The sequence below is a fragment of the Eubalaena glacialis genome, chromosome 17 (genome assembly GCF_028564815.1).
Source record: "Eubalaena glacialis isolate mEubGla1 chromosome 17, mEubGla1.1.hap2.+ XY, whole genome shotgun sequence".
Taxonomy (NCBI): Eukaryota; Metazoa; Chordata; class Mammalia; order Artiodactyla; family Balaenidae; genus Eubalaena; species Eubalaena glacialis.
This window is the reverse complement of record NC_083732.1, coordinates 16,551,630-16,564,342: the sequence shown is the minus strand read 5'-3', so window position 1 is coordinate 16,564,342 and position 12,713 is coordinate 16,551,630. Positions and strand designations below refer to the sequence as shown.

Below are 12,713 nucleotides of genomic sequence, written 5' to 3'. Positions count from 1 at the left end.
CCACGCCCAGCACCCCCTTCCTGCTGTTGCTGTGCTTGGGATGCTCCTCTTCCCAGTGCCCTACTGTCATTGTCTTACTCATTTTTCAAAATCCAGTTTACATACCACCTTTTCTATTTCCCTTGTTTATAAGAACTCAGTTATAGTAGCACCACTCATACTTTAATTGGAGAAGCTCTGGTAAATAACTTGGATTCTTGAGCCAGATACCCTGGGTTTGAATGACAGCTCTACCATTTACCAGTTCTGTGACTTCGAAAAAGTTACTTTACCCTTCTCTTTCCATATCTATACATGGAGGTTATAGCAGCACCTAGCTCATTGTCTATTTTAAGGATTAGATTTAGTTCAGATATAAAACAGAGCCTGATACATATGAAATATGCAACAAATGGCAGCTATTATTATTAATTATTTGCGCACGTGCCTGTTTCAGCAGTAAATGTGAGCTCCTGAGATGTAGGGATCTTATTTTGCTTGACTGCGGTTTGAGACTCTGTCTTCAATTTTTTTTTTTTTTACAGTTCCCTAAATCTTGGCACAGTCACGCACTAATATTTCTTAAATTGAAGAGCATTAACTGAGATTAACCAATAGGATAATTTTTTTCTTCTCTTCCCCATACACTCACTCATAGAAGTCACTTTTCCATAAAGGAGGCAAGCTCTTCTGGAATATTCCAGTATACTCCAGAAATGGCACCAGCCCATAGATGCAGCATTAAGCATGGCACGTGGCCAGCCTCCTTATAGAGTCCAAGAATACTTAATTCACCTTCAGTGCCTCTGAATTCCAGTAAAAGCATAGAAGCTGACCCTAATTCTGTAAATAATAGATTGCACTTACACCCATAGATACACAATGTGCCCATGATTACAGTCTCCCCACGTGTGATCAGTGCTGGTAGAAACCCACACACACTTTTTTTAAAGCTTGATTCTAAGCAGTATTTGCCATCTAAGCACTAATTCTGCATTCCAGCTTCACCAGTGGCCAACCACCATTGTCATTAGGTACATCTGTTAGCCCTTTGGGCTGTCTTCATAAAAAGAAATCTTTCCCAGACTAAATAGAGTACCCAAAGCTCAACCCTGGAGAGTTAAAGAGACTATTTGGTGCGAATCCAGACTCAAATCTTTTTCCTGAGGAAGCCTCTGGAATCCCCTGCCATTTCCAGACAGGACCTCCTAGTGGCTATGGGAACATGGAATAGATTTGCACCTCTGAGCATCACAGAATTGAAGAGCAGCATTTCATGCCAGGATGGCCCAGGGCCAAGGTGTGAATCTGCCCTCCAAGCTGGTCCTTCTCCACCTAGTACTCACCAAAAAATTTTAATTTCAAGAGAAGGTTGCCAAAATGTGGCTTTCTAGCTTGTGGTAGACAGAAGAATGTTTCTGAAAGTGATGACCTAAAATTCAAAGAACACAAGAAGTATGTTTCTTAGATATTTGTGTGGTGAACACAAGATGGGAAAAGTAAAGGAATTCGTGATTTGATGTTAGAATTGAAAGTAGTAACAGTACTAAGAGTATTTGCTCTCTTTGAAGAACAGTTAAAATTGTTTCCACTGTTTATCTTTGGACATGTTATTCTTTCTATTCAGGACAAACACACACACCTATACCGAAAAGAATTAGGCAGCTGCCTACGACGACCATCCTCTTTACATTTTTTTTCACTGTAAATGAATGCTTGTAGCTTCAACTTTCTGTTCTGATTTCTTGGGATAAGTGTATGTAATCAGTCCAGTACTCTCTGTTACAAAGGAACTCTTTGCACCTTGAGAGCTACCAGCCTGGGAACTCTAATGAAACTGTAACCAGGAGTTGTAAGAACTTTAATGTGTGTTTGTAAAGTGTACAGATTTTTCAGAAATAGTCAGATTCCTAATAATTGTGCATATGATTCAGATGTCATAAATCTATCATCCTGAGTGACAAATTGACCATTCCTTTCTTACAGTCTGTCTAGCCTTTCTAGGCTAACTAGTATTTAAACAGCAGTACTTAGTGCATGAGTTAAGAGACAAGGATCTAATAGTTCACAGTAAATAATGAGTATATTTAATGTGTGGGGTTCTACATAGAAATAGAGAATATTTAATATTTAACTTAAGGGAAATATTTAATTTAGGGGAAGACTATAATTTAGCAATATCTCATTTTAAAAACTCTGAAAATTCAAGCTAAAGAAATAAAGAGATGGTTATCCTTACTATCAGTTATAAAGCCCTTATTATGTCCCAGAACCTCTTTCAGGCACTTCCTATCCATTATCTCATTAAATCCTCACAACAATTTTATGAGGCAGGAGCCCTTAGACCTCTTTTATAGATGAGGAAACTGTGGCACAGGAAGGTGAATACTTTGGCCAAGCTCTCACAGCTAGAAAGTCACCAAACTAGGATTTGAAGCCAATTATATCTGTGAGATTCAGCACAAAGTTCCTTCAAATTACAGACTTTACTTACATATCTTAAATATGATTTGATTTACAAAAAAAGAATTTTAATGCTTTTTTTTAATTGTTAGAATATAGTGTGCAATGTTTGTTTCTTTCCTTTTGGGAGGTAGATAGAACTATGTGAAGTGTTCTCTTTCTCCCATTTTGACACTCATGATTAAAATTTTAAAAATAAATCGTTAATTCTAGTTTATAATTTGGTTCACAAGCATTTCAGATTACTAAATAAAACTAACAGTGAACCAGTGAAGTTCTGCAAGTTTGGGCACTAAAATGTTTTGCAAAATCAAAACATTTTGCATTTCTTCTAAATCAATTTTAACCATTTAGCTACCTCTCTTCATTTCCTGTGTCCTTTTAAAAATCTAGTACAACACCCTCCTCTCTTCCCTGTAGAGATAGATGTCTTTCATCTCCCTAAATAATGTTCTTTTGCTAGAGGAAGTTATTTTTTTAAGCCCAGAAATGAAAACTAGTAAGTATTCTGCCAGTTACCTGTTTTGTTATGGTCAATTGAAGTCTGCTCTGTCACCTTTGTTCTCTTTACCAATACAGTCCCAGGAGTTTCATCAGTAATTTTATCTAATTCTATAATCCATATCATTAAAAAAAAAAAAAAAAAACCCTTCAAAGAGAAAAGGTTAGAAATACCTTTGTTTTTTAAAAAACGACGTTATTCTAAAAAGATCTCTTTTTTCAAAATTTTTATGGGAGTATAGTTGATTTACAATGTTGTGTTAGTTTCAGGTGTACAGAAAGTGAATCTGTTATATACATATATCCACTCTTTTTTAGATTCTTTTCCCATATAGGCCATTACATAATATCGAGTGAAGTTCCCTGTGCTATACAGTAGGTCCTTACTTAGTTATTATCTATCTTATATATAGTAGTGTGTTTATGTCAATCCCAATCTTCCAATTTATCCCTCCCCCCCACTTACCCCCTGATAACCATAAGTTTGTTTTCTATATCTGTAACTCTATTTGTTTTGTAGATAAGTTCATTTGTACCCTTTTTCTAGAATCAACATATAAGCGATATATGATACTTGTCTTTCTCTGTCTGACTTAACTTCACTCAGTGTGACAATCTCTAGGTCCATCCATTGCTGCTGCAAATGGCATTATTTTGTTCTTTTTTATGGCTAATATTCCATTGTATATATGTACTACATCTTTTTCTGTTCCTCCATGAATGGACATTTAGGTTGCTTCCATGTCCTGGCTATTGTAAATAGTGCTGCTGTGAACGTTGGGGTGCATGTATGTTTTCAAATTATAGTTTTCTCTGGATATATTCCCAGAAGTGGGATTGCTGGATCATATGGTAGTTCTATTTTTAGTTTTTTAAGGAACCTCCATATTGTTCTCCATAGTGTCTGCACCAGTATACATTCCCACCAACAGTGCAAGAGGGTTCCCTTTTGTCCACACCCTCTCCAGCATTTATTATTTATAGATTTTTTTGATGGTGGCCATTCCCACAGGTGTGAGGTGATACCTCATTGTAGTTTTGATTTGCATTTCTCTAATAATTAGTGATGTTGAGCATCTTTTCATGTTTGTTGGCCATTTGTATGTCATCTTTGGAGAAATGTCTATTTAGGTCTTCCGCCCATTTTTTCATTGGGTTGTTTGTTTTTTGGATATTGAGCTGCATGAGCTATTTGTATATTTTGGAGATTAATGCCCTGTCAGTTGCTTTGTTTGCAAATATTTTCTCCCATTCTGAGGGTTGTGTTTTCGTCTTGTTTATGGTTTCTTTTGCTGTGCAAAAGCTTCTAAGTTTAATTAGGTTCCATTTGTTTATTTTTGTTTTTATTTCCATTTCTCTAGGAGGTGGGTCGGAAAAGATCTTGCTGCGATTTATGTCCAGGAGTGTTCTGCCTATGTTTTCCTCTAAGAGTTTTATAGTGTCCAGTCTTCCATTTAGGTCTTTAATCCATTCTGAGTTTATTTTTGTGTGTGGTGTTAGGGAGTGTTCTAACTTCATTCTTTTACATGTAGCTGTCCAGTTTTCCCAGCACCACTTATTGAAGAGACTGTCTGCTCCATTGTATATTCTTGCCTCCTTTGTCACAGATTAGGGGACCATAGGTGTGTGGGTTTATCTCTGGGCTTTCTATCTTGTTCCATTGATCTATGTTTCTGTTTTTGTGCCAGTACCATACTGTCTTGATTATAATAGCTTTGTAGTATAGTCTGAAGTCAGGGAGCCTGATTCCTGCAGCTCCGTTTTTCTTTCTAAAGATTGCTTTGGCTATTTGGGGTCTTTTGTGTTTCCATACAAATTGTAAAAATTGTTGTTCTAATTCTGTGAAAAATACCATTGGTAATTTGATAGGGATTGCATTGAATCTGTAGATTGCTTTGGGCAGTATAGTCATTTTCACAATGTTGATTTTTCCAGTCCAAGAACGTGGTATATCTCTCCATCTGTTTGTGTCATCTTTGATTGCTTTCATCAGTATCTTACAGTTTTCTGAGTACAGGTCTTTTGCCTCCTTATGTAGGTTTATTCCTATGTATTTTATTCTTTTTGATGTAATGGTAAATGGGATTGTTGCCTTGATTTCTCTTTCTGACCTTTCATTGTTAGTGTATAGGAATGCAAGAGATTTCTGTGTATTAATTTTGTATCCTGCAACTTTACCAAATTCATCAATGAGCTCTAGTAGTTTTCTGGTAGCATCTTTAGGGTTTTCTATGTATAGTATCATGTCATCTGCAAACAGTGATTGATAGTTTTACTTTTTCTTTTCCAATTTGGATTCCTTTTATTTCTTTTTCTTCTGTGATTGCTGTGGCTAGGACTTCCAAGACTGTGTTGAATAATAGTGGTGAGACTAGACATCCTTGTCTTGTTCCTGATCTTAGAGGAAATGCTTTCCCTTTTTCACCGTAGAAGAAATGGACAAATTCTAAAAAGATCTCTTGTAAGAGTTTTCTCTGAGCACCTCTTTGTTCCTAGAAAGACCATTCAGAGAAGCCATCTCACTACTGGTGGATATCTTTCTTTGATGTATGTCTTTGTTGTCAAAATCTGCCATGCTTATTTTTTTTTACCATAAAATTTTTTGTTTCCCTAATACAACATTCCTCAAGTGAAAATAATTAGGCCTATGTATGATTTAAAACAAAATCAAAATGTAAATAATAGTCTTCTGCACACTGACAGCAGTTTTGGTTTCTAGAGTAAAAACAGCCTCGTTTTATAACTCTGACTTTGACTTTATTTACTTTTCAGAGAACTACTTAAAATGAATCTCTTGTGAATAACATGGAGGGAAGGGGGGATGGCAAGCACCATTATTCCGCATAATGACAAACGCTTCATCAAAAAATGTCCATTTTTCAATGTGCATTCCAAAACTTGCTGAAAACCAAGATGAAGCTGAGAATCTGCTTAATAATGCTTGATTGTGAGTTTATTTAGGAGAAAAATAAGGGCTTCTTTTGTTAAAAAAAAAAAGACATTTTTAATGCAAGTTTTTGCTTTTAGTTTTCTTTAAGTGAGACATAGGGATTACTGAGTACAGAATTTTATTATTCTAAAGCCATTACATTCGTTTAACTTAATGATCACATACTGTATGCCAGGTCTTAAGTTGGATTTCATCTTTATTCTTTAAGAGCTCACTCCTGTCCAGAGGGGACGCAGATATACAAATAGTCAAAGAGCAAAGCTGTGCAGTAAGCTTCATGAGTTCTCAGAATATCTCTTTATTTACAATTTGAGAAGTATTTGTACCTCCATATGCAAATTTTCTAGAGACAATATATGCATAGGAAAGCACAGATCTGTTATTTTTTATACAAATGGTAACTATACACTTTTTTTTCCGTACCTGTTTTCACTTAATATATATCCTGGTAGTTATTCCATATCAGTACATGGAGCTCTGCAACTCTAATTCTTATAAATGGCTGCATCACAATTCCATTACCTTGATATGTTGTAATTTAACGAGTCCCCTGGGGCTTAACATTTCAGTGGTTTCCAGTGTTTATTATTACAAACAGTTCTGCAGTGAGTGGTCTTTACATGGTTCATGCGTGGACAAGTATATCTGTGGGATTAATTCCTAGAAGTGCAATACCTGGGGCAAAGGTTATGTGCTTTTATGGTTTTGAAACATTTTCTTAATACATTTTTAATAACTCAGCAATATTCAAATTACATGTGTCCACACACCCAGCTTTTTATATTACTGATCTTATGTATACCCAGAAGGGATAAATGCAAAATACCAGACAAGGAGGAAAGTTGGCAGAAGGGGATTTGGAAAGCTGCACACGTGGGCAAGAGGAACAAAGGATGTGTCATTATTTTACCATTAGGGAATATTTTGGTTCTAATGACCCCAAAACGTGTGCTACTTCCCAAGATTTAGGTCTTGGTGCCCACTTCTCTCAATATATGCTAATCTTGATAAACTAATCATATACACATCAGTTTAGGCTATCACAGTTGTTAAGATTTGTGGTTTAGCTGTGTTTTAGTCCCATGGCTCTAGTTACCTGATGGACTCCCTCCATGCAGGTATCCCATTTCATCCACCTGCATATCAGCAGATGAATTCTACTGTCCCAAACAGTTCGCCCACTCAGATTTGCTTTGGTGTTCTCTACCTCCAGCCCATCACCCATTAGCAAGAACTCTCTCTTTACGGTGTGTCTCCCATCCATTGCACCCACTCCATTTCCACTGTTCCTTTGCCTAGTTTCTCTGCTACCAGCCAGCCACACCTCCAATCCATCCTTCCTTTAGTGCCTCATTAAATTGCTTAACATACTTCTACCTGGAAAAAATATCTCCTTTCTTATTAGTGTTTGTTATGAACACACCATTCCAGCACCATCTCCTCCACACTAAATACTCTGTGCATCCCACCTTTGTCACATACCATCTCCTGACTGGGAGTCCCATCCCTCTCCATCTACCTAACCAAATTTGCCCATTTCTCAAATTCAATACAGGCCCAATTTACCCTCTCCAGCTTACAGCTGAGCTCTCTCTTCTCTCTGAATTTATCATTTTGATTCTTTTTCTTGAGATATAATTGGCATTCAGCACTGTATAAGTTTAAGGTGTACAGCCTAATGAATTGACTTACATATACTGTGAAATAATTACCACAATAAGTTTTGTTGACATCCATCATCTCCTACAGATACAAAAAAAATTTTTTCTTGTGATGAGAACTCTTGGGATCTACTACTCTTAGCTTTCACATATATCATACAGCAGTGTTAACTATAGTCATCATGTTGTATGTTACAGCCCCAGTACTTTTTTATCTTATAACTGGAAATGTGTATCTTTTGGCCACCTTCATCCAATTTCCCCTCCCCCACCCTTTGCCTCTGGTAACCACAAATCTAATCTCCTTTTCCATGACTTCGGGTTTTTGGTTTTTTTTAGATTCCACACATAAGTGAGATCATACAATATTTGTCTTTGTGTGACTTATTTCACTTAGCATAATGCCCTCAGTGTCCATCCATGTTGTCCCAAATGGCAGGATTTCCTTCTTTTTTATGGCTGAATAATATTTAATTGTGTATAATTCACAATGCCTTTATCCATTCATCTGTCAGTGGACACTTTGGTTGCTTCCATGTCTTGGCTATTGTAAATAGTGCTGCTATGAACATGAGGGTGCAGATATCTCTTTGACATAGTGTTTTCATTTCCTTTGGGCATGTATATACCCAGAAGTGGGACTGTCTAATCATGGGGTAGTTCTGTTTTCAATTTTTTGAGGAACTGCCATACTCTTTTCCATAGGGGTTGTACCAATTTACATTCTGACCAACAGTGCGTAAGGGTTCCCTTTTCCCTACATCCTCATCAGCATTTGTTGCCTCTTACCTTTTTGATGAAGGCCATTCTAACAGGCGTGAGCTGGTATCTCATTGTGGTTTTGATTTGCATTTCCCTGAGAAGTGATGGTGAGCACCTCTTCATGTACCTGTTGGCCATCTGTATATCTTCTTTACAAAAGTGTCTATTCAGGTCCTCTGCCCAATTTTTAAATTGGATTATTTGTTTTGCTATTGAGTTGTATGATATTAACCCTTCATCAGATATATGGCTTACAAACATTTTTTTCTCACTCCATAGGTTGTTTTTTCATTTTGTCAATTGTTTCTTTTGCTGTGCAAAAACTTTTTAGTTTGATATAGTCCACACGTTTATTTTTTATTTTGTTGCTTGTGCTTTAGGTGTCATATCCAAAAAATAATTGCCAAGGCTGATGTCAAGGAGCCAAACATTTTTTTCAGTGTTTTCTTATAGGAGTTTTATGGTTTCTGGTCTTACATTTAAGTCTTTAGTCCTTTTCAAGTTAATTGTTGCATTCTTATACATGTGAATAGCCAGTATTCCCAGCAACATTTATTGAAGAGACTGTCTTTTCTCCATTGAGTATTCTTGGCTCCCTTGTAAAATATTAGTTTAGCATATATACATGGGTTTATTTCTGGGCTCTTGATTCTGTTCCATTTTCCATGTGTCTGTTTTCATGCCTGTACCATACTGTTTTGATTACCATACCTTTATAATATAGCTTGAAATCAGGAAGTGTGATGCCTCCCACTTTGTTCTTTCTCAGGATTGCTTTGGCAATTGGGTCTTTTAGTTCTGTATACATTTTAGGATTGTTTTTTCTACTTCTGTAAAAAAAACACCATTGGAATTTCGAGAGATCACATTGAATCTGTAGATGGCATTTTAACAATATTAATTCTTCTAATCCATGAACATGAGATACCTTTCCATTTATTATTTGTGTCTTCTTCAATTTCTTTTATCCATGTCTTATAATTTTCAGTGTAGAAATCCTTCACTTTTTTTTATTGTTTTTGATGCTTTATTGTAAATGGAATCACTTTCTTTATTATCAGATCATTTGTTCTTAGTGTATAAAAATGCTGCTGATTTTTGTATCCTGCAACTTTACTGAATTCACTGATTAGATCTAACAGTTTTTTTCTTGGAATCTTTAGGATTTTCTATATATAAAATCATGTCATCTGCAAATAGTTTTACTTCTCCCTTTCCAATTCTGATGCTTTTACTTATTTTTCTTACCTCATTGCTCTGGCAAGGTCAATTTGATTCTTAGTCCCACACTGCCTTACATTGTAATGAAATAGTTTCAGCAGATATGTCTTGCCTGCTGGTTCTTGGCAGTAGGATCCTATGATATGTATGTATATTACTTTACAAATCTGCTGTAGCTACAGAGCTGTACAAGTAATAGAATATTTTAATGAAAAACTTTATAGACTTTATTAAACCTAGAAGCAACCCTGAGTCATTTCCCCTAAACCTTTATTTTACAAATAAACAAACTGGGGCTCCAGGGAGATTAGTAACATGACTTTGAATCATGACAAAAGTCAGGGTTGAGAGTATAACCCAGGTCTCCTCATTCTAGAACCTGCTTTTCTTTTCCTCTTTGTCTTCATATAAGAAATATTTGTTCCACGCTAAACATTGATTCAGGAAAAAAAATTGTTTACTTTGTACCCAGTTGCCCTGGGAAGCTCTTGTAGATCCATAAAAGCTTCACATCAGTATGTGCTTAGTTAGGGAAAATGTTATTTTGCAATATTAGTTCTAATTATTTGTTAACACATGTTTGAGTCCCCTGTTCTCTCCGCTAGACTCAGTCTTCTTAGAATTAGTCACTATTAAATGTTAATCATAACTATCATTATTATTAATAAACTCTTTAACAGGGCTAACCAGGTCCTGCACCGCTTGGCTCCTACAGCCGGTAATGTCACAGCCATGTCTTTCTCTCACACAGCCAGTATTCTAACAATGAACTTCTCCTGTATCCTCTGCCCCAGCCCCCTTCACACGCACAGAGACATTACAGTGCTCTTCTGAATGATCAGCCTTTCAGAACTAGCTCAACTATTACCTCCTCTTACCAGTGTCTCTCCCAGTTCCCCAGGCAAAGGGAATTACCCCCTCCTCCTCCTTTTAGGTGAACATTCATGATTGTTGTTCATTTCTGCTACTCACCCACAGACTGTGAGAGGGTGGGCCGGGGATGTCTTCTACACTGTGCCTGTGAACGTGAAAAATCACTAATGAATGAATGCAAAATAGTACAGTCTACTTTTATGATCTAAAATTGCCAAGTGGAACATCCTAAATTTTTGAAAAGAAATCTCTAGTACTTGGTTCTGGACAGTTATTGAAGGATAACAAAAATAGAGATACTCCAAAATAGTATAGAATCCAGAAAGGTCTACATATGATATTGAACTGTGGTATATGTCTTTAGCAGATTACTTGAAACAAAGACATTGTTAATAAGTAACGATAGTTTGCATCCCCAGAATAACAGCTATGTGATCTGTACCAGAATAGTTAGTAGCTCCTACTGTCACTTACAGATAGTCCCCCCAAAAAACTCCTCCGTTCTAAATTCTGTTTGCTTTCATGCCATATTCTCCTAATAGTGTGAATTGTTTAAAAATTCCCTAGACCTATAATTGCAAATTATACTCAGCCCTTCACATTATTTTTTGTGTAGAAAAAAACCGAAATGTTTTCTGTGGGCTTAATAGAATTTTGTTCTCTGAAGTGTGATGATTATCTTTCTCTTATCAAGAAAAAGATTTTGCTGATACATAAATACTTAGTACAGTACTTTTTGAGCCATAAAGTTTATAATCATGTTTTTATCCCTCATGGACGATGTAACCTCTTTTTTTTTTTTTTTGGCCTGCTTTTCTTGTCTCTGGTTAATTCAGGTGTTTCACAAACATTCCCGTCATTTAAGCTAGATTTCTAGATGTTTTAAACTACCACCAAAAAACCCAAAAAACTATCTTAGATGTTCATTTAAAATTTCCCATATGGTAAAGCTGTTTCAGGGTCAATGCAAAAAACGAAAAAAAGTTGCTTCTTACAGGAGTAAAATTAAGTTTTGCAAAATGTAAAATACTACCAACTAAGGAAAACCGCTTAAACTTGCAGCATGAAAAATGCACTGGATCCAGATTTTGAAAGGCAAATGTTTGACAAGGTTTTGTTCATAGCTACTGGATTTTATTTGAAGCTTGAAATCGGCATTCAAGTCGCAGTGTAGGTCTGCTTAAGAAATACCCATCACCTTCTTAAAAGAAACAGACTCCTGAATTACATTTTTAAATGCAGTCCAGTATTCTTAGGGGAGGATTAAGTTTGAATTTGTGTTTTAAACAGATGTGATGTTGAGATCTTAACTGGCAGTTTTCACGGTACTGAATAAAGGGGGGTGGGCAGCATGGTGGATTGCCAAAGCAGCCTTTCAGGGCCTGTGCTGGAAGTGTTCTCTCTCTGTCCTCACCACGTTGTCTGCCCCTTTGCAGCACGCCATGCCCTTCTGGAGGGTCTCCAGTCACTCGGACCTCATGGCCCTACATCATGCCTTGGAACTGGAGTACCTGTAACAGCCCCCTAGCACTTTGAAACCACACAACCGCCCTGTGACCAGGGACACATCCAGCAGGCTGAGTCCCGAGTCGGCGCCGGACTCCAAACTAGCGATTTCAACGTTTTGATGCCCAGCTGCTGTGGGTCCTCGCCTCTGCCCTTGTGGTAAATGAAGGACCACATCCCTTTCTTCAGAACAGCTGTTGACTCTAGTACTGTGAATCCAATGCAAATAAGCCATGAGAATGTTCTAGCACAGTGTAACGTGTCTTGGCCACATTAACTACATGGTTCGAACCTGTGAAGAAAGGACCTGCAGACGCTTTACGTTTTTAGCATCTTCAGTGTGACCTAAACAGCTTCTCCAATACAGCAAACTTGATTGCACAACAAAGACTGAAATGGGTTTCCTGATTACCAGTGGGGGGATTTTCTTGTAAAGGTTTACTTTTTTGGTGTCTCATACCCAGGGTCATCTGTACATCTCTACTTATTTATGAACAGACATTTTTTAAAAAAAAGACACAGCTTTATCGAGGTATAATTCAGGAACCACACAGTTCATGCGAACAGACTTTTTTGACATCAAATAACTGAAGAGACAGTAGCATGATGAGAGAGAAGCGACTGAAGGCTTTGGCCTCACGACACAGCAAGTACTTTGAATTTTAGCACATTGCAAAGTAGTTTAAAATATGTCTAATTTAAACGTATAATATGTACATCACTGAGACAATCATGTACAGAAAGAATTTTGGGTGTAAATTTGTAATAATGGATGATTCTTTTACATATTGTTTAGG

General features: G+C 36.7%; 1 protein-coding gene across 2 annotated transcripts in view; it reads left to right on the top strand.

Moving 5' to 3' along the window:
* The window catches only part of EYA1 (EYA transcriptional coactivator and phosphatase 1), a 322,481-nt gene extending 310,154 nt beyond the window's left edge, over nt 1-12,327 (top strand). For both annotated transcript variants that reach the window (XM_061172210.1, XM_061172211.1), the window contains one exon: nt 11,847-12,327. In XM_061172210.1, the coding sequence (XP_061028193.1) occupies nt 11,847-11,927 (81 nt within the window). In that variant the 3' untranslated portion in view covers nt 11,928-12,327. The remainder of the gene's footprint in view (nt 1-11,846) is intronic.
* Nucleotides 12,328-12,713: the final 386 nt, after the last annotated feature.